Consider the following 21,435-nt stretch of genomic DNA (forward strand, 5'->3'; position numbering starts at 1 on the left):
TAACAGATGATGTATAAGATTGAAACAGATAGTTTGGAAAAGGAGAGCTAAAAAGAAAACTTCAAACAAAATGATTCTGAGAGGGGTCTTTTAGGATCTAAAATCTCTTGTCAGAAAGAAATATGAAACTTAGCTATCCACTTTTCACTCTAGTTTTTTTGTTTTTGTTAAACTCAAGTATATTTAATTTATATCTTTTACGACTTTCTTTTTGTTTTCTGTGGTGGAGCGTTCGTTCTCTCTCATTCATTCTTTGTCTGTATTTATGTGCAGAAATACAGTCACCAAAAGTTAACACTGGTTATTTCTGGGTGGTGGTACTTGGGATTGCTGGTTGCTTCTTTCATTGTTCATTTGTATGGTGTTTGAATACTTTTAATGATAATGTAATATGATTACTAAATCAGTTAAGTTCTTATGTTAAACTCCAAAAATAAAAGTATGAAAAAAATGGGTTAATATGTGTATCTATACATAGACCCAAACACACACAGGTTGAAAATCCAAGCTGTATAGAAAAATATAAAATAGAAAGTGAAAATCTCCTCCCCTTCCCACTCCTTACCCCACAGCTCTTCTTCACAAAGGCAACTACTGTATATATTTTCTTAAAATTCTTTATTTAAAAAGTTCTGCTTATACAGATATATGTGGATTTAATATATTTATAATCATATCCCTTTTTTACTTACATAAAAGGACACACACTGTTCTGCACCTTGCTTTTTCATATATATATATGGTGTTTCTTTGTTTGTTTTCACTTGTTTGGTACTGGGGATTGAACCTAGGGTGCTTAACCACTGAGCCACATCCCCAGCCCCACCCCACTCCACTCCCCCCCCTTTTTTTTTGGAGACAGGGTCTTGTTAAGTTGCTTCAGGCCTCATTAAGTTGCTGAAGCTCGCTTTGAACTCTCGATGATCATCCTGCATCAGCTTCCCTAGTTGCTAGGATTACAGGTATGTTCCACTGCACCTGGCAAATATGGTGTCTTAAACATCTTTCTACATCAACACTTACAGAAGATACATATCTGCTGCCATTCCTTGAGGCCCCATTCACATACAGTTTTTGCAATACACTTAAGAGTAAAGAATTTCAGCAGATCAATGAGAGTACAAGGTAAGTGTTGTATGGAAGCTGTCACACAATTAACTGATATTAGAAGACAAGGGCAAGTCCATAGTTCCTCCTCCTTTCAATCTTACCTTAATCATCAGCAAGTCAAAGGTTGAGATAACTAGTAGAATGTGCACATATCAAGAAATGAAACTTAAAAATCAAGTGAGTTCTATGCAGCATTTCTACTATGTTGGTAAGAAAAAGACACATATGCATATACAGTATGAAATACACATTATGTAAATCCCAGCTACTTGAGAGGCTAAGGTAAGCGGAAAGCAAGTTCAAGGTAAGCCTCAGAAACTTAGCAAGACCCTGTTACAAAATAAAAAATAAGATAGCTGGGGATGTAGCTCATTGGTGAAGCACCCCTGGATTCAATCCCCAATACCAATAAACAAACAAACAGCATTATGTATTTCAATGATTAGACACACATATTAACTATTCTTGTATTGGCATATTACAACTGGCATTGTGTAATATGAAGATGTGTAGTAAAAATCCAGACTAATAATTTAAGTTTTTGTTTTTGCTTTTGTTTTGTTTTGTTTTTTGCTTAGAATGGCATTAAATAGCAAATTTTTAAAATACTATGATAAGTTCTGAGATCACAGTAGAAATGAAAGTGGGGTTTTTTTTGTTTTTTTGTTTGTTTACATTTCAGCACCTTTTAACAGCACTTTTTTCCTACAAAGGGCTCCATATTTTCATTTGCACTGGTCCTTGCAAATTTATGTAGTTGATTCTGTTTATCAGACTAAAAACTGAAAGGAAATTTCAGTAAGCATGGGACATTTTCATTTCTTGCTTTAAAGTAGCAGGGCAGATGCTGATATTGCTTAACCTGTAACTCTTCTGTCCTTCCTTGCTAAAAGAAATCCCAGTTTGTTCAAAATGACAATATATAGTTTTTTTAAAAAATAAGAGTTATTATACTCTTATAGATACTCTTATGTCTTAAAAAGGCAGATTGTGTTTACCAAACTATTGCATTTATAGGAAACTAAATGATCCAGTGCTAGCTAGTATGATATCAATAAAAATTTATTCAGTGGGACTTAGGAAAAAGTGATATCTTGATTTTAAAAAGAGAAAGCATGTACCTTTGACTTTAGTCTTCATCTTCTTTCTTCCTTGAAAATATTAAGTGATGGCTTAAAGGCATCTGGAGACATTGGAATGAAAGTTACATAAGAATGGCCGAAAAGAAACAGAAAACTGCCAACCTCTGAACTTCATAGTAGGTTAGAAATTGAATTCATATTTGGATAAGTCATTGTAGCCAGGCGTCTATTACTTGATTGGAACACAATCAGTCCTTAATACAGATAGATTAGACAACATGAAAACTCTTCCACTACAAACACTTAGAAATGTTGGGGGGAAAGAAAGAAAGAGAGAAAGAGTTGGGGCAGGGAGGAAAAGGGAAGGAAAGAGCTAACATACCTGTAATCTCAGTGGCTTGGGATGCTGAGGTAGGAGTTTCGAGAGTTCAAAGCCAGCCTCAGCAATTTATTGAAGCTCTAAGCAACTCACAGAGACTCTGTCCCTAAATAAAATATTTTTAAAAAGGGCTGGGGTTATGGCTCAAAAGTTAAGCACCCTGGGTTCAATCCCTGGCACAAACACACACACAAAAAAAAAAAAAAAAAAGAAAGAAAGAAAGAAAGAAAGAAAGAAAAAGAAAAAGAAATACATGCCCAATAAAATGTAGGGGAAAAATTACTGCTTACTTGAGCTTGCAAAAAAGATAGGAAAATATCCAAGCAGCAGAAATAAAGAAGGAAATGGATACCACAGCCATAAGTACACAACATGACCCTATCTTGAGTGGGGAAATGGCTGTTGGGGAAGATGTCTGAATATTTAAACCTAGGTGGTGATGAGTGGATAAAGACAATGTAGTATTTATATTCACAAAGGAATGCTACTTCGTCTTTTTTTCTAATTTATTTTTTAGTTGTATTTGAACACAATACCTTTTTATTTATTTATTTTTATGTGGTGCTAAGGATCGAACCCAGGACCTCACAAATTCGAGGCAAGCACTCTACCACTGAGCCACAACCCCAACCCCTTTAAAAAAAGAAATTCTGTCATTTGCAAAATCATGGATGAACCTGGAGGACATTATGTTTGTGAAATAAGCCAGAAATAGAAAGAAATACCATCTATCTCACTTATGTATGATCCCTCTTATATAATCTAAGTTGAACTAATAGAAGCAAAGTATAGAATGGTGGTTACAAGGGGCAGGGGAAGGGGGGAATAGATAGGGGTTGGATAATATTAGTCAAAGAATACAAAATTTCAGTTAGATAAGAGAAATGAGCCCAAGATTTATTGTACCAAATGGTGACTACAGTTAATAACAATATATTTTATTCCTGAAAATCACTAAGAAAACAGATTTAAGTGTTTTACCATAAAAATAGTATGTGAGATAATACATATGTTAATTAGCCCAGTTTATTAATTCCAATACATATATACATATTTCAAAATATCATGTATACAATAAATATGTCAATTTTAAAAATAGTGTATTATAAAATACTGTATGTAACTAGAGAAAAGACCTTAGACCTTTGTTACAATCAGGAATTGGTAACAATTAGTGTCCCCATCCCCACTTCATAGCCTCATATATACACATAAATTAAAAATCATGAAGTTCTGTATCTTCAGTAGAAGGGCAGACCAGATAAAACCTACCCCATGGCTGATGGGGAAGATGTCTGAATGATGGTTATGTATCTGTAAATGATACTATTTATTTTCAAACTTTGTAATGGGTATATAGATGTTTACTTTTTAATTAGGGATCTAATATTTTTGGTTTGTCTGCTTCTACTCTTTGTGGATTGATTTATTTTGTGTCTCATAACTTTTAAACCATATGATGCTAAGGAAGATTTTCTGTCATAGAACAAGCTCTGAAAAGGGACAGGGTATTTCCTGAAATTTTATAATTATGGTGTACTCCCACTGATTTGGGTTTTAAATCTATAACAGCTAAATGATCTTGGAACTTCCAAGCCAAGAAAGAATTTCATACCAAAATTGCTCATTGGGCAGTGATATCCTTTAGGTACCTCTGACAGAAGAAACATTTTTAAAACAAGTCACTAAGAATGATTTAAAAAAAAAAAGCTATGTTGCCAAAAATTAAACAAATAATTTAAATACAGTGAATATCTTTATTATATGGGGTTTTCTAACTAAAAACAAGGTTTCCCCATTTAGTCAAGTTTCCTTTGGTGGCCCTCAATGGAGAATTATAATTTTCTCCATACAGGTCCTGCAAAATAATTGCATACACCTAGAAAATCTACTTCCCTGATACTGCTAGGAATGAAATATTTTCTTTTGTTATATTTTCTGATTGGTAGCTGGTGTAAAGCAATGTTACTTATTTTTAGATATTACTTTTTAAACTGGTCATCCATTTCTTATTTAAAAATGAGTAAAACAGAAGATATGGTTTAAATGTTATGAGTCACAAAAGAAATCGATCCACAAAGAATAAAAGCAGACAAAAACAAAAGTACTATATCCCTAATTAAAAAGTAAACATATATATACCCATTACATAGTTTGAAGATAAGTAGTATCATTTACAGATACATAAAAAAATTCACTGAAAGTAGAAAATAAAAGAGACATTGATATATCAACTTAAGAAGTTAGCCCTGGGGAAGAGAGGGAGAGGGATAGTATGTCCAAGAGCCTGAAGAATTGATCTAGATTGAAGGAGGATTGAGCAACATGTCACATGGGTACAACACATGCTCTTAGCTTGGATGCTTCTGCTGTAAATAAACTCTGGAACAATTGGCTAAGGCTTGAGTGTGGTTTCTAGGCAAAGGGTCTACAGAATTTTTTGAACCATTCTTGCTTTTTTGTTTGAAATTATTTCAATTTTTTTTTTAAAGAAGAGAACAAAGATAAGAAACATTTTGGAGGTAAAAACTGTCAGGAGGTAGGAAATGATCAAAAGGAGCTCAGATTTCTGGCTTAGGTGATTTTTGCATGTGATTCAAATTGCAAATATAGGAACCTCAAAAAAGGAACAACTTTCAAGTAAAAGCAAACTACAACAGCCTTACCACTGGAAACACTGAACCTGAAAGTGAATAGGTATTTGGAAGTGTAGGTTCAGGGTACTGGTGTCACAAAAGAACCCAGAACTGTATACATCTTGACTTGAGTACATTATTCATCTAGCAAATTATCTGAAAATCCACTCTGTCACCAGGAATGTAGAACATAAAAATTTTAAAATAAATTGGAAATGGTTACTACCTTTGAGAGACTCACATCTCGTAAGAAACAGAATCTATCTGTGGGCAAAGGGAAGAGATAGTTCAAGAGGACAATGGTTCATTTTTAATCTTATCTACACATTAGATGTCACCTGAGGGAGCTTTTAAACATCCAAATGCCCAGTCCATACTCAGGATGGGATCCAGGCATTAGTGTTGCTTAGAGTCTTCAGGTGATGCCAATGTGCAGCCAAGATTAAAGGAACAGTGGCTCTACTCAGAACACCTGAGATCCTCTCCCTTTTAAACATGAGGTAATGGTGGGGAAAAGTGTGTGGAGAAGAGGAAATGGAAATAAGAAAATTTAGTTGAAGGAGATACTTCCAAATAGTCTGACGATTTATATGTTCTCTGTAAAGAAAAGGTATCAAAGGCTAAGAATAAGGATTTATGAAAATAAGGTAGACAAAGGGAATGGCAAACAAGATTACAGCTGTGGAAGGTTCAAAAGGAGGAAGTTAAGTTTTCTCTTTAAGTCTAGGAAAATCTGAACACTTGAGGAATAGGATCCAGGGTTCTTTTTCTTAATGATGGACATGGTGGTGTGATGCATTTATAAAAATAAACATAGTTTATGGCAGATTACCTATTTTAAATACACACACACACAAACACACAGAGAGAGAGAGAGAGAGAGAGAGAGAGAGAGAGAGAGAGAGAGAGAGAATGCTTCTCCACATAAAGATTTAAAAGAGATAGTAAAAGGAAAATAGGATTTCTGATTGTATGTTTCCTGTTCTGTAATGCTGGGAAATAAATGGAAATGAAAGATATGGAGTATTTCCGAGCTGGGAGATTTTGTGATATTGGAGTTGCTTTAAAAAGAGTTAGGGGCTAGGGTTATGGCTCAGCGGTAGAGCGCTCCCCTAGCACATGCGAGGCCCTGGATTCGATCCTCAGCACCACATAAAAATAAATAAAATAAAGGTATTGTGTCCAAACAACTACAACTAAAAAAAAATAAATATTAAAAAGTAAATTAAAAAGAGGTAACTGTTTCTATCACCACCAAAAAGAATAAGAATAAAAGAAGATAAATATTTATAAGTTATCTACTTGCCCTTTTAATGTTTTTACTTCCCTTATCTTTCAATCTTAAACAGCATCTATTGCTTCTGTGACTGCTGTTTCTGAAGCCTAACTGGAAGCTCATTTCATTGCCTGTTGGGTCTGCATTTTCCCAGCCCCATTATATCAAATGGACACAACTACACACACACACACACACACAAAAAAAAATAGTGTTTCCTTATTCTCGAAGTATCAATGAATCTCCTTCCACACTAGTACCTTTTTTAACTTCATTTAAGCATAGATTTTGTCGGAAGGCTGCTTTTAAAAGTTACTTGGATGGACGGGATTTCAAACAGATTGGACATTATATTTGTTATTGAAATATCACGCTGAATTGTCAAGTGCTATCCTCTTTCACTCACCATGTTATACTTCTTTGTGTCCATGGCCCAGCACAGAGTCCCCAGCACCATGCTTTACAGAGCAGGCACCTAATGTGGATCTGTAGTCCTGCAAGCTTGCTGCCTCAACGGATTCAAAGTCCTAGGGGCAGCAAACAGCTCCAGTTAGCAGAGTGAACACCCTGAAGGTTGTCAAGAGAGTAAGAGCATGATATCTCCAGCACCTAGTTCAGCGCCTGGCACACAGCAGATACTCAAAAGTGCTGAATGAATACACAACAGGGTCGGTGGGGATCCTAAATGCAACCCATTCTGAGAACGTTCGCTGAGTGGCCATCCAGGCTTCAGGGAAAGGCGGGGCGCGCCAGTGCTACGAGATGACTGGGGCCGGTTGGTTCCAACTTCACAGATACTTTAATTCTATGCCCTAACTTCCGTATTTCCTCTTAAAACTAAAAGCGGAACCTGGGTCCTCAGCACTCTTGGTTCTCAGAGGTTAACTGCGAACGTGCAGCAGCAAAGAGACCCCCGCGGAGCGCCCCCTAAAACTCCCCGGCCAGCTGAGGGGAGGAGCTCCCGGCGCGCCCCGCGGCTGAGCGGCCACGAGCCTCCAGAGGGCGCTGTTCCCGCGATAACCAAGATAAAGGCTCCGCCCCGCGGTCGGTGCTCTCTTCCTCGTTTGGGGAGCCGGCCGCACACCTCAGGGACGCCCGCCGGGGTCCAGCTCCCCCGCTACGGCCAGCGGCGACGTTAGAGGCAGCTCTCTCGTCTCGATTGGCCCAGTTTCTCGGCGGCCGCCGCCGGGCGCGCGGCCTGCTCCGAGGCGCTCATTCTCTCCCCCTGGCCCCACCCTCTCACCCCTCCTCCTCCCCTCCACGGAAACGACAGCTGGGGCGGCGGGGTTGGCGCCGCCTCCCTCCACCTACCACGTCTGCCCCCCCCCGCGCTCTCCCTGAGCCCCAGCCCTGTCGCGGCGCCTCCGCCTCCCGGCCAGGTCCGCCGGCGGCTCTGCCCGGCTGCCGCCCAGAATGAACATCATGGACTTCAACATGAAGAAGCTGGCAGCCGACGCGGGCACCTTCCTCAGTCGTGCTGTGCAGGTACAGCGCTGGTGGGGGAAAAGGGTGGCGGCGCCGGGGGAGAGTCTGGGAGGGGCCGTCGCTGCCCGACTGGAGGCGGCGGCGCCCGGGTACCCTGGCCTCGCCATCTGCCCGCCGGCCTGCTGTAGCCCCCGGGCCTGGGTGAGGGGCGCGGCCTGGCCCCGCTGGCCGTTTCCCCCCCACCCCATTCCTGCTCAACCGCCGCTCCTGGGAAGCGAGGCTGGGTGGCGATGCGGCCCCACACCTTCCTCCGGCCTTTGGAGGACACCTTGGGTTCGCCCCGGGGCGGGGGCGCTGCCCCGCCCGCTTTTCTCTACCCGCGACGCTACTCCGTGTGACCTTCTTCCCCTGCCTGGGCCGGGTGAGTCCGGCAGGGTAACCCAGACGGACCATTCTTGCACCACCCCCACCCCTTCCTTTAGTCTCTCACCCTCCCTGCCGAGTCCAAGAAGGGAGTTTCCTTTTCCTTCCCCTCTACCCAGGGAGCTGCCAACACAGTTCCCTCCAGCCCTCTCTGAAAGGACTGTCCCTGTGCTTGGCAGCTCTTGGGGCAAATGGAGATCGCCTGTTGATATCCAGACTCTGCCAAGTACACGGAAAACATGGGAGTTTGGGTGTTTTCACTCATTCTCAAAATGGGAAGCAAGGAGTGATGGGGGATTATTCACATTACACCATGGTCACAGTGGTATGTTTCAAATATACTTTAAGGGGGAAAAGTTCACTACCTTTTGGTATTCTGCAATCAAGGAAGTGTCAGTTGTGGAGAACTTGGACAGCTTCCTATAGTCATCACCCACATTATGCTAACTCAGTTAAATCTATGAACAGATGTAAATTTCACAACATGGGTTATAAACAATCTGGTGTTTATGTTAATGACAGAGTAGCAACAGTATTCTCTTGTAAGGAGAAAACAAATAATTTTCTAATATGCATATCAAATTAACACTAAAATGTAAATCTGTTCTATTATTTTACTTTCCTTGTCTCCTTCACCCTAATTTTATTGGCATGGTTGATTCTACATTGCGATATCATTGGCAAAAGAAGGTAATAGCTGCCAATATTATGCAAAACTGTATGTCAAGAATTTTGCTATCCTTTCTGTCACTTTGCCAGATAGATGTTATTAACGCCCGTTTATGTATAAGGAAGCAACTTCTGCGAAGTTTTATAACTTGCTTAACTTGCACAGCTAGTAAATAACCAGTGCTGTCTAACTTACTACAGCAAGCTGCTTTCTCATCCCGCATAAGCAGTGCGGGTTAAATATATATAGAATAGAATGTTGTAGCCTAGAGAGACCTTAAAGATCATCTCGTACAATCTGAGCATTTCAAATGGGAAATTCCTATAATTTAGTTCTTAAGTTTGCATGTTAAGCAACAAGGTAGTTGCTTCCTTTCTCCTACTTCTAAAATATAAGGTGAGTGAGAGTCTGAAGTAAATTTTGATTGAGACATTTCTTTTAGACTTAACATTGACTGCAACAGAAGACTGGATGGAGCCTTTAGTATATTTTGTTTTAAATGATGTTTGCTGGTGATTCTAGATGCTTGATGCAAATTTGACACCGTGTAGTGCTGTTCTTTTAAATACAATTAGATGTGTTTCAGGTACTTATCCTACACTGCTTAAATAGGACAGATACATTTTACTAGAATTTAGTCTAATTTAAATTGCTGATGGACTCAATTTTAAAAAGTAAATTGCCTTTTGCAGTGGCATGCGCCTCTGCAGTTCGGGAGGCCGAGGCAGGAGGATCATGAGTTCAAAGCCAGCCTCAGCAAAAATGAAGTTTTAAGCAACTCAATGAGACCCTGTCTCTAAATAAAATACAAAATAGGGCTGAGGATGTGGCTCAGTGGTCCAGGACCCCTGAGTTCAATCCTCTGTAAGCCCTCCCCGCCCCCCCCCCACCACACACACACAAAAAGAAAAGTAATTCTAGCAAAGCTCCTAAAAGGTGTACTTCCCAAATGAATTTAAGTACTTATTGTTTCAAATTCTTTAGGAAAAGGTTCTTAAATTCCATCTTCATCTGTTAGCTATCAACTAATTTTCTTATCAGCCTTCATGTCTGCCTGTCTCTATTTTGGACTCTGGTGATATAGCAGTGAATAAAATCAACAAAGTATTTGCCCTCCCAGAGCTTACATTCTAGCAAAGCTGTTAGAAAAGGCCAGCAGAAGAGGATAATGGCAGGGTTGTTGGTGGTGAGTGTGTTATATAGATAGTATATAGTCAGGGCAGGTCTTTCTTGGAAGGTGAAATTCAAAGAACCCTCAAGGAATCACATAGCCACAGTGGGGTTTTCTGTTTTTGTTTGTTTGTTTTTGAGGAAAAGCATTTCAGAAAAAAGAAACAAATGCAACTTGTGCAAACTTGGGGGTTTCACAGGTAAAAGATAAAACAAGTTAGGGGACTGTGGCCTTAGAACAGTCAAAAGGTAATTTTTATTTAGTTGATAGTAATAGCAAGAAGAGGTTCAAAATCTTTACCATGTTGGCTGTCACATTGACTCTGAAATATGAAAGAAAAGTTGAGGATGATTCCCAAGGTTTTAACGTCAACCATTTATTAAGAAAGGAACTTTTTCAAAATAAACAGGCTTCTTTAATGTGTCTTTTATATTCTTATAACTATCACAGACACCAACTGAAATATAGAAAAACCTCTCTTTGATGTTTGCTTTAACATATTTCAGAAGAAAAAACAGTTGAAACAATTAGTGTTGACAGTTTGTGAAGGGAAGTTATGGGTCCTTGGGCTTCTATTATACTATTTTTCATTATACTGTTTTATTTTTGTATGTTTGACATTCTCCGTAATACTTTCTTAAAAATAAAGGTTAGGAAAAAAGATGCTTTCATAAAATAACATGTAGTTTGAAATGTTGTGTGGTAATTTTCAACAAAACACTGCTTTCTCATTTCAATATTTAGTCAGTAACTGAGTTCCTACTCTAAATTGAGTTGACATCAGCATAAATGCCAGACTACCACAATTCATGCTAAGACTCCGTTAAGAGCTATGCCAGTGACTTTATGAGTAATAAAAAAAGTAGGGAAAAAATTAAGTTTTCTCATTTCTAAATAATTTCCATTCAAATCAAATTGTACTTTAAAGAATAAGCCATTCTGATAGACAATTAATTACCATACCTTTTTTTTTCATTTTACTTTAAAAAGTTAAAAATTAAACTTCCTTGTTTTAAAATACATCAGCTCAAACTATTAAAGTATGTATGAATGATCTTACCATCACTCCATTCTTCCTTCTAAAATTTGTTTATAAACCTTGGCATTTTTCGAGGTGAGCTCTCTACCGCTGAGCCACAATCCCAACCTCAAACCTTGGCATTTTGAAAAGAATGTTAAGGTAGAATGTATAAAGGAGTAGGAATATTTATTCTTGACTAGTCCACTTGAGTACTTGTTTTCTAACTACCTCAAAACAATAGAATACAAAAGCATCAAGTAATTTGTCCTTGCTAAATTATTTAGTAAGTATCTGTGTTTTGTGTGTGTGATACTGGGGATTGAACCCCAGTATCTGGGACACTGAACTATATCCCCAGCACTTTTTTTAAACTTGAGACAAGATCTCCGTAAGATGCTGAGGCTGCCCTGGAGCTTGAGATCCTCCTATCTCCACCTCCTGAGTAGCTGGGGTTACTGGTATCATCCCTGTGCTAGTCCACTAACATTTTAATAGCCATTTATTTGTTCTCAGACTCAGTTTTTTCAGACCAAATTTAGTTGAACGTAAAATTCTCCCTTGCAATCTGCACTTTTCTGTCACTCACAAAAAAAAACTGCATTCTGATCATGTATTATTTTTTAATTTCCAAAATATCTTGTTCTTGTCTAACTCCAGGTTTTTATAACCCATCTTGAATGCCCTCCATCCCCTCCCTTCTTATTCTTTCTTCCTAATAACAGCTTCAAGTCCATCTCAATTATGAAGGTTTTTCAAACCACAGGAGCTTGATGGGAAATCCTGTGTCATTTTTCAATTCTGTATGATCATGTGACATTTTTCTTTCCATGGAGTAGCTCTAAAATTCTACAACTCTGTGGCTTTCGTGTCTTCAACAGGTTGTATGTCTTAAGGAATCAGCTCTGTTTCTTTCTCTCACAACATGCAGTATGGTTATTTGATGATAGTGGTATTAATTTAATAAACTCCTAGAGAAAAGATAGTTTAACCTTGTGATGACGTTTACACTTATGTACTACATGAGGTTTACACTTATGTACTACATAAACAAGAAAATTACAAAATCTACAAGATTTTAAATTCATAGTTCTTGAAATTATTTTTAAGATAATGACAAACCAAGTTTAGATAAATATTTAAATAATTACTTACGAGTTTACAACAATGACTCTTAGTCTTGGCTGCACTAAAATTTACCTGGGGAATATTTTTTAAATGCCCACATATAGACTGTACCCCCAGTCCAATGAAATTAGAATCTTAGGTGTTGAATTGGGCATCACTGTTTTCAAAACTCCTCCAAATAGTGCTAAAGAGCAGCAAAAATTGAGAACCCATGGTGAGGGATCCACTTTATAGTTTATTAGTATATCATATGCAGGATTTGTTATATAGTTTCCCCCTGAAAAGTTTAATTACTTTTAGACTATTAGCCTTACGTAATAATAGAGGGTATTATCTGTGCCATTTTACTATAAGTGAAATGTTATAAAAAATTATATATTACATTTTAGAGAGCATTGGGCTAGGATTTCTATGATTTATATTCTGACTTTTGTAAATTGTTTTCATTAAAGTTCTCAATTATTAAACTATGCTGCTATTCATTCATTAAAATAACATGCCCAAACTTAGCTGTGGTTTCTGATTAACACCAGTTATCAAGAGACTATAAAATCAGCAGTGATTTTGAACTTGAAGATGTTGAAAACCAAAATTTTTATGGGTTGATTTTAAATTGTTAGTAAGTAGAAAAGGGATCTTTTACATATATATATATATATATATATATATATATATATATATGTAAGTCTTTTGACTTCTGAAAGGATGCATTTATTATCATTTTACATTTTACATTTGTATTAAAATAATATTATTATCCCAACTAGAATATAAAGTCCTTGAGGGGAAGAATCACATCATATGCTGATCATCTTGCAATAGAAGGAAATATGTATTCCATAAATATTTGTATTAGTATTTTATTTTATTTTTTAATAATTTTTTAAATTTATATATGACAACGGAATGCATTATAATTCTTATTCCACATATAGAGCACAATTTTTCATATCTCTGGTTGTATACAAAGTATATTCACACCAATTCATGTTTTTATATATGTACTTTGGATAATAATGTATTAGTATTTTAAATCTCCCAAATTTAGTTGTGATAACTCGGTTTTCTGTAGCAAATGTATTTTTAAATTTTTGAGAGAAATGTGTGTATTAAGTAACATTTTATTGTTAATACCACATACCTTCTGACTGATGAAAAAACTCCTGTAGCTTCCACAAAGAAAATAATGGAAAATATTATGTCTTTTGTAATTATACATTTGGGTAATAAGACTTAAATACATCATTTCAATTTAAAAATACCATCTTAATGGTGGTGTGTGTGTGTCCCCCTCTTTTTTTCACTGAAGATTAAATTTTGTCTACCTTTAATTGGGTAAGTAATTATTGAGCATCATGTAGGAAACAGGAGAGCTGGAGGAGATAGATGTCTAAAACAAATACTTAAGAGCAAAGAAACACAGAATATTCGTGGATAATGGTGATATAAATAAAAATACTAATTTCTTTGAATCAAAATATTTAATGGAAGAGTAGTTTAGTTTGATAAGACATAATTCAAGCAGATGTGTAATTGAATTCCAGCATTGACACCTTAGGCTCAGTGTGATTAAATATTTTGCCCAAACTTGTTGATCACTAAAATTATAATTCTTAACAGAAGATTTTTTTGACTATCAGATAATGCCCAGCTTAGTATATGGCATTTTTTTAACATCTAGAGTCTTGACATTAAGAATTCAAAAGTTTTTGAATGACCAATAATAAAAAAAGAAAAAAAAATATCGTTATGGATCACCAAAAAAAAGAATTCAAAAGTATAAGAAATATGTAATAATCTTGTTTTAAAAAGAAAACATTTAAAAAACAAAAGATAAAACCACATATGATAGACTGAAATGTGAAAAAAATCAGGTAGAATTTCTTATTGGAACTTAGATATTTTCTTCATGTGGGCCTTCGTATAGAACTGCCATTTTCTAAACATGTTTCTTTTATTCAGATCATCTCATACATGTGAAAGAGTTTCTGATATTGTTTTGATTTGATTTTGGCAGTTTCTGATAATGTTTTGATTTGGTTTTGGCCTTCTGAACTAGAAAGTAAAAAACTACTATGGTGTTTGTAAAGAACTAACTTTGTAAGTGAATTTACATATTTTGTTTCTACTTTACACTTATGTAATTACAGGACTTGTTGCACATACCCATCTTTGGTTTATTCTCACATGTTTTTTTCACTAAAACTTGTTTTTAATGAGAGATACCTATAAGAGTACCATGAGAATCATGGAGAAAATTTTAAATAATAAAGCAAACAGGCCTTTGAACTAAAGATTGAAATGTTTTATTTTCTGAATAATTATTTATAATTGATTCTCTGAAACTCTGTCAGGGAAAACTTGTCTTGAATCCCAACAGGTGGCAGATAAACTCAGTGACTACTTAGTGACTACTTCTTTAATCACTATTATAAATTTTTTTAAATCGTTTCTAGTCTTTTCTCCTCTCCCACCCCAAGTGCTGGGAGTTCAACCCAGGGCCCTGCATATCATAGGCAAGTGCTCTCCCACTGAGCTATATTCCTGGGCCTAATCTATACCTTCAAATTTTAGTGTTTCTAAAACATCTCTTAGGCAAGTTTAACATTTTGTATACTGAAAACAATAGACCTGTAGGTTTAGACTTCTTAGATAATACTTTTCAATTTATTCTCCTGTATAACAGATTTTCCTGTTAGTAGAAGGGTACTTTACACAAAGACTGACTTAAGTACCATTTTTTATATTATTGAATTTTCTGTTATTAATAAGTATTCATTTTTAAATACAAATAAGGAATGTCTACACAGAAATAACATTTAATATGCATAAAGGTGGTGTTAATGATACTATAGAAATAATGCAACTGGAAGAAAAATCATCAGCTTAAATATACTAATCCTCTAGATCTTTATATAACTAATTTCTTATCACTAATTCAAAGATCATTTGTTATCTGCTCAAAGATGGGATTTCTCTCTAACCAACCCAATCTCAAATCCTTTATACTCTTCCTTCTTCTTCCAGGCCCAGGTCATACATCTCTTCCTGAGTGAAGCCTTCCCTGATACTCCTTCTTCACCCTTTCCCTGAAGAATTCATTCTTTCTCTACATTTACATTTATTATATCACTTAGAAATGATAGAATCAGCTATTTTGGTCTTTTTTTTAGCATCTTATATCTTTGTATCCCTGTTATTTTATTTGTTTTTTTTTCATTTTTGTCTTTCCACTAAAATGGTAGGTTCCTAAATAGAAATCTTATCTACCTTGTTGGCTGCTGAAACTCATGTGCTTAGAATATTACCTAGCACATACATAGGTTCTTTCTTGATAGATTTTTTGTTGAATAAATGAGTGAAGAAACAAGTGGATATTCTTGCTTAAGGAGAAATTTATGCAGGTATTTCCAGTTTTTAAAGTGCTAGGTGAAAGTTTTTCTTAGAGCTAGGTGTATCCTTCTCCTCTTGCTGTTGGTTGCTTTCCGGGAGATACTATATCTAACTATTGATGGTATTCTTTTCTGCAAGATGTCTATTGCTTAGAATCTTCAGAGATCTGTAAAAGAGTACCAGTTTCTCTTCCTAGGAATGAGGTTGCATAGTGTATCCAGCTGACCTTGGGATCAGAATTTGCTTTTGTCCAGTGCCCAGTTCTGACATACAGTACACTGCAAGTTTTGGGGCTTAGGCAATTGCTTTAGAACTGCTACTCTCAGTTCTACCCATTGAGTCAGTCTCTAAAAGACTGACCAGGCCATTCTCTAAAAGACCTAAAGCTTTACAAAAGCTTTAAAGCTATTATTTCAGCTGGGCATGGTGCCTCACACCTATAATCTTAGCTACTCAGGAGGCTGAAGCAGGATGATCACAAGCTTGAAGCCAGCCTGGCAATTCAGCAAGACCATGTCTTAAAATAAAAAATAAAAATGGGCTGCGGGTATAGCTCAGTGGTAGAGTGCTTGCCTAGCATGTGTAAGCCCCTAAGTTCAATTCCCAGCACCACAGAACAACCAGCCAAAAATAAACCGCTGTTATTTCTAGTCCTGAACAGGACCTTCAGTAGAGATTATAAACAGAAGTCTAAGAATATGATTCTAGAGGACCCTTCAGCTAAACATGCTGATAAGTCAGTTGAAAGAACTAGACTGAGAAGAAGGATGCTGAAAGAAGCAGATAATAGAACTCAGAAAATAGGACAACAGAAGAATTTTTAAGAAATGACAGGAGCTGGGCACCGTGGCACTTTTCTGTAACCCCAGCAATTTGGGAAGCTGAGGCAGGAGGATCACAAGTCAAGACCAACTTAGCAATTCAACAAGAAGACCCTGTCTCAAAATAAAAAGTATTAAGGATGCAGATCAGTAGAGCACCCCTGAGTCTATTCTCCAGGACTGGAAGAAAAGCAAAGTGATACTGTTTTGTTAGCTAGAAATGAGTCATGACTGAGTATAGAATTAGTGCTGGTAATGTGCCTGTGTTGAGATGAGTAAAAACCATATATTCTAGGAAAATTATATATGATAAATAGCCTGAGTCATCACCTCTACTTTTAATTAAAAGTATTCAGAAGGCACCATAAGATCTACACAGAAATCTTTTTCATTTTTATTATTGTGTAGGCAATGCTACCTTTCCTCAAACATCAACACAATAATAAAAATTGCTAAGTTCAGTATGTTTAACTACATTTTATGATGTTTTAAAAAAATTACCTCCACAGTAAGACTGAATAGGATATATACCAAAAAAATAGTCTATAAATTATAGGTATGACATCATGAAGAAACAAATGATATTTTTCCAAAATATTCCTTAAAAACCTATCTTAACTTGGGTGTGATTAAAGTGCTAATAGTAAATAAACAGCCCTTTCTAAATTTAAGCTTAAAATAATAATTACAAGGCACTGAACAGAGTGAACTACGTAGTGTTAACTCAGTCCTCAAAACACTGTATGTATTATCTCTCCTTTACCATAGAGAATACTAATGAAAAATATTCAAAATGTTGCTCAGGTCACACAGTTGGTAGCAGTCAGGATCTGAATTCACATCGACCTGACTCAAAGCTCTTAGTCCTTTCATTATGCTGTCCCACCTTTATAGGTAAGAAATATTTATATACCAAGCAGTATGCTAGATTTTCTACAGAATTCACACCATATATTCTAACAGAGCTACCCATTATAGCTATGAGATAAAGTCATTATGAATGTTACAATAAAGGGTATGGAAAATTACCATGGGGCAAAAAAAGCATTTCATAAGCAATGGCATACAAACAAACCTGGAATACATTTATTTGTATTTTTTAGGGTTGTTTGGATTTGAGTTTGCTTTTTACATTGATAATAGTTTTCTAACACTTATTTGAAGTATATTTATTTCATTTTTTTATGTAATCACAGTTCACAGAAGAAAAGCTTGGCCAGGCAGAGAAGACAGAATTGGATGCTCACTTAGAGAATCTCCTTAGCAAAGCTGAATGTACCAAAATATGGACAGAAAAAATAATGAAACAAACTGAAGTGTTATTACAGCCAAATCCAAGTAAGAGGCGGGGAAAATTTGGGCGGGGGGGTTAGTAGCTGGGGAGTGATATTGACCAAATTATATTGTTGTATGTATATATGAATGTGTAATAACAAATTCCATGATTATATACAACTATAATGTATCAGTTTTTTAAAGTGTGTGTGGGGGGAAATATAAGAAATTTTTATCTTATTTACCTAAAGTGCTATTAGTGGTTTTTTAATGTTGAAAACAGATTTTTTGATTATGGCTAAAGTGTCTCTGGTTATTTTTGTGTGTACTTTGGGTAAAGAAGAAATGATAAACACTTTTGGTGTACCCTCTTAACAAACTTACAAAAAACATTTTTTTAAGCCTTTGTTGAGTACTCTTGAAACCTCAACTTCAGACACTGGCTTTGAATTCAAAGAGCTGTGAGAGGCTGAACTGATAAATACATTTTCCTTTTCTGTCCAGTTAGGGGTTATCCTAAACTATTAAGGGAAAGTTATATAGAAGCTTAAATAATTACCAGGTTTTTTATCTTTATTTTATATTTTCAAATAAATTATCCTATTTAATTACCATATTTCACTTCATAATCACCACAGATTTTATCCCAAATTGTTTTTCAAAAATGGGGTGTAGCAGCTATGTGAAACTTTTAAAAAAAATATGCCAATATTATTTAAAAATTATTTATTACTAAACTATCTTTGGTGCAAGATTAGGATGCAGGGAATACTTTAAATATACGTTTAATATGGTAGTGATAATTATGTGTTTGAAATATTATATCAGACAACTGTGAGATCACTCATGTCAACCTTGCCAATACTTGAATGTTGCATGAAACTCACAAAGTTAGCCTCTGTCCAGGGTAACATAGCTAATTGGATGTGGAACATAGACTAGAACCAGGTTTACTGACATCTAGTCTTTTCAATGTAAGCTTTATATATCAGAAATAAAGCACAAAGGCAACAATGAATGCTTTCCTTCTCTTTTCCCAAGTACTGTTATGACCATGTTATGGAAGGCCATAAACTTATTTTTAGAAACTAATTTAAGCTTCAAGAGTAGAAATATTAATAATCCTATGTGCCATTTTAGTTAAATTGTAGTGATCTTTTAAAATAAGCCTTTTACACCTTGTGTGAAGCCTATTTTCTTTGTACAGCATGTGACATTTCTTATTCATTTAAGGTTATTTAAATTATAAATCATAACACTTTTTTAAAGTAGTATGCAAAAATATTTACATTATCTCAGAATTAACTACATATTTTAGTATTTTATGACCTATTGAATGGGCCACTTCTATAATGAAGCAGTTATTTTTGCTATATTATTATCATATATAGATGTTTTATTAACCAAATGAAATAATATAGGATTTGCCTTTAAACTTTTGACTAGATAGGTAAAAAACATTCAAAACTAAGAATCGGTTAGAAAATGAAATTCTGGAATGAAGTTAGCATGTTTTAAATGATTATTTTGCAATGACTCAGTTTTAACTAGATTTTAAAATTCTGCTTAAAAACTCTTCTGAATTTGCACCAGAATCTGCCAGAAAAGCAAGTATTAATTGTAACATCCTTTAATATGTATATTTTATTTTAACTCTTTTGCCAACTTCTGACATGCTTGCTGGTTCAGCTCATTTTTGGAATTTTTCAGTGCCCTGTGTGAAACTTCCAATTATATAGGAATCTCTGGGGGATACTTACAAGGAACCTATTTGACTTTCGCTTCAGATTGTAATTCTAATTTATACTTAATTATTGTTTCTGGAAACTTCTACCATGTTTACATTTAGCCCTGAAATACCTTGCTGTTGGGCAGCAAGGAGATTTTTTTGGTTTTATACATTCCCCTATAGAAGTATTTATTCAGCTTTTATTGTTTTTCCCCCTTTCCATTTATACTAATGTTCTGTATTACTTTGACCTTTTGTAATTTAAGCTTATTTTTAATGGTGAAATCTTGAAAGTGAATGCATGCCCCTGTGTATCACCCATATACCTATGAACTTCAAGCATAACTACACTAAATCCATGGTTTCATATTGCTGATTTATCTGTATTCTACAAACCTAGATTTTCTATTCCTTAAGCTCCTATGTCTATATTTAGACTCTGTCAAGAATGAGTACATGTTCACGCTAAATGTGTCAGATGTGACTCTTAAGTTCTTTTAGATTCCTCAAGTCCATCCATATTTTCCTAGCCAAAAATTCCTGATTGTGAACATAAATGGAGTGTTTAAAGTACTAAAATAGGACAAAGGCAACATTACTAGATATTAAATACTACCAATTTTCTTCTGAAACAAAGCCCATAGACTACTCAAATAATGGTTTCAGCTTTATTGTAAAATGTTTTTGTGCTGAGATATTTCATCAGATTTCTAAAATACAAATTTCTTAGAGCTATATAATTCTCTTAACATGTAAGTAAAAAGTTATACATGAAGATACGTACTTGAATGAATGCTAACTTCACATTTAAGAGGCAGTAAATGATTGGGAGGGGAACAAAACAATATTTTAAATAGTTTTGCTCTTTTGAAGTCACTGATGTTAACCTTTCCCCTAGATGCAAGGATAGAAGAATTTGTTTATGAGAAACTGGATAGAAAAGCACCAAGTCGTATAAACAACCCAGAACTTTTGGGACAATATATGATTGATGCAGGAACTGAGTTTGGCCCAGGAACAGCTTATGGTAAGAAAAAAGCAAAAAGTTCTGATAAGAAATGTCTTCTACTCAGAGATGTCATTAACATATAGTAGAGTCAGTTTTAGTTTCATATTTGTTATGTAAATATTTTGAAGTAAGACCTATAAGTAACCAATAAATATGTACAGTTTAATACTTAAGCATATATTTACTCAGCCATAAAAAGAAGAATAGAATTATGGCATTTGCTGATAAATGGATGGAAATGGAGAACATCATGCTAAGTAAAATAAGCCAGACTTAGAAACTCAAAGGTTGATTGATTATTTTTCTCTCATATGTGTAAGCTAGAGTGAAATAAAGGGAAGGAGGAGGGAAAGACAGGATATCAAAAAGATATAGGGATGATCAGTAATGTAAAAGGAGATTGGGGGGGGAATGAGGAGGAAGGGGAAAAGCGAGGAAATGCAGAATGAATTTTTTAAAAATCATGTTATGTGCATATATCAATATACCACAGGGAATTTCACCTTTATGTATATGTAGAAAGAACCAATCAAAAATAAATAGATGAGTCGGGCATGGTGGTGCATGCCTGTAATGCCAGCAACTCAGGAACCTGAGACAGGAGGATTGCAAGTTCAAGGCCAGCTTCAGCAACTTAGTGAGATCCTATCTCAAAATTTAAAATTTTTAAAAAAGGCTGGGTATATAGCTCAGTGATAATGCATCCCTGAGTTAGATCTCCAGTACCACAATAGATAAGTGAATGGATGGAGGGGTGAAAGGTAAATCAGTAGAGGAAAGAGAAGGGGGGTCATGAACTGAAACTGCATTCCATGCATGTATAATTTTGCCAAGATGAACACAATTACTATGTATAATACTCTAATTTAAAAAAATTTTAAGCATACATT

The 21,435-nt window shown here is 35.7% G+C and overlaps 1 protein-coding gene across 4 annotated transcripts in view; it reads left to right on the forward strand.

Moving 5' to 3' along the window:
* The first annotated feature begins 7,577 nt into the window (after positions 1-7,577).
* Positions 7,578-21,435, forward strand: part of Sh3glb1 (SH3 domain containing GRB2 like, endophilin B1) — a 31,348-nt gene continuing 17,490 nt past the window's right edge. The window contains exons 1-3 of one of the 4 annotated variants that reach the window (XM_026403316.2): positions 7,578-7,968; positions 17,729-17,870; positions 20,435-20,563. In XM_026403316.2, the coding sequence (XP_026259101.1) occupies positions 7,897-7,968; positions 17,729-17,870; positions 20,435-20,563 (343 nt within the window). In that variant the 5' untranslated portion in view covers positions 7,578-7,896. The remainder of the gene's footprint in view (positions 7,969-17,728; positions 17,871-20,434; positions 20,564-21,435) is intronic. The other 3 variants (XM_026403317.2, XM_026403318.2, XM_026403319.2) reach the window with 3 other exon arrangements.

The sequence above is a fragment of the Urocitellus parryii genome, chromosome 11, assembly GCF_045843805.1.
Source record: "Urocitellus parryii isolate mUroPar1 chromosome 11, mUroPar1.hap1, whole genome shotgun sequence".
Taxonomy (NCBI): Eukaryota; Metazoa; Chordata; class Mammalia; order Rodentia; family Sciuridae; genus Urocitellus; species Urocitellus parryii.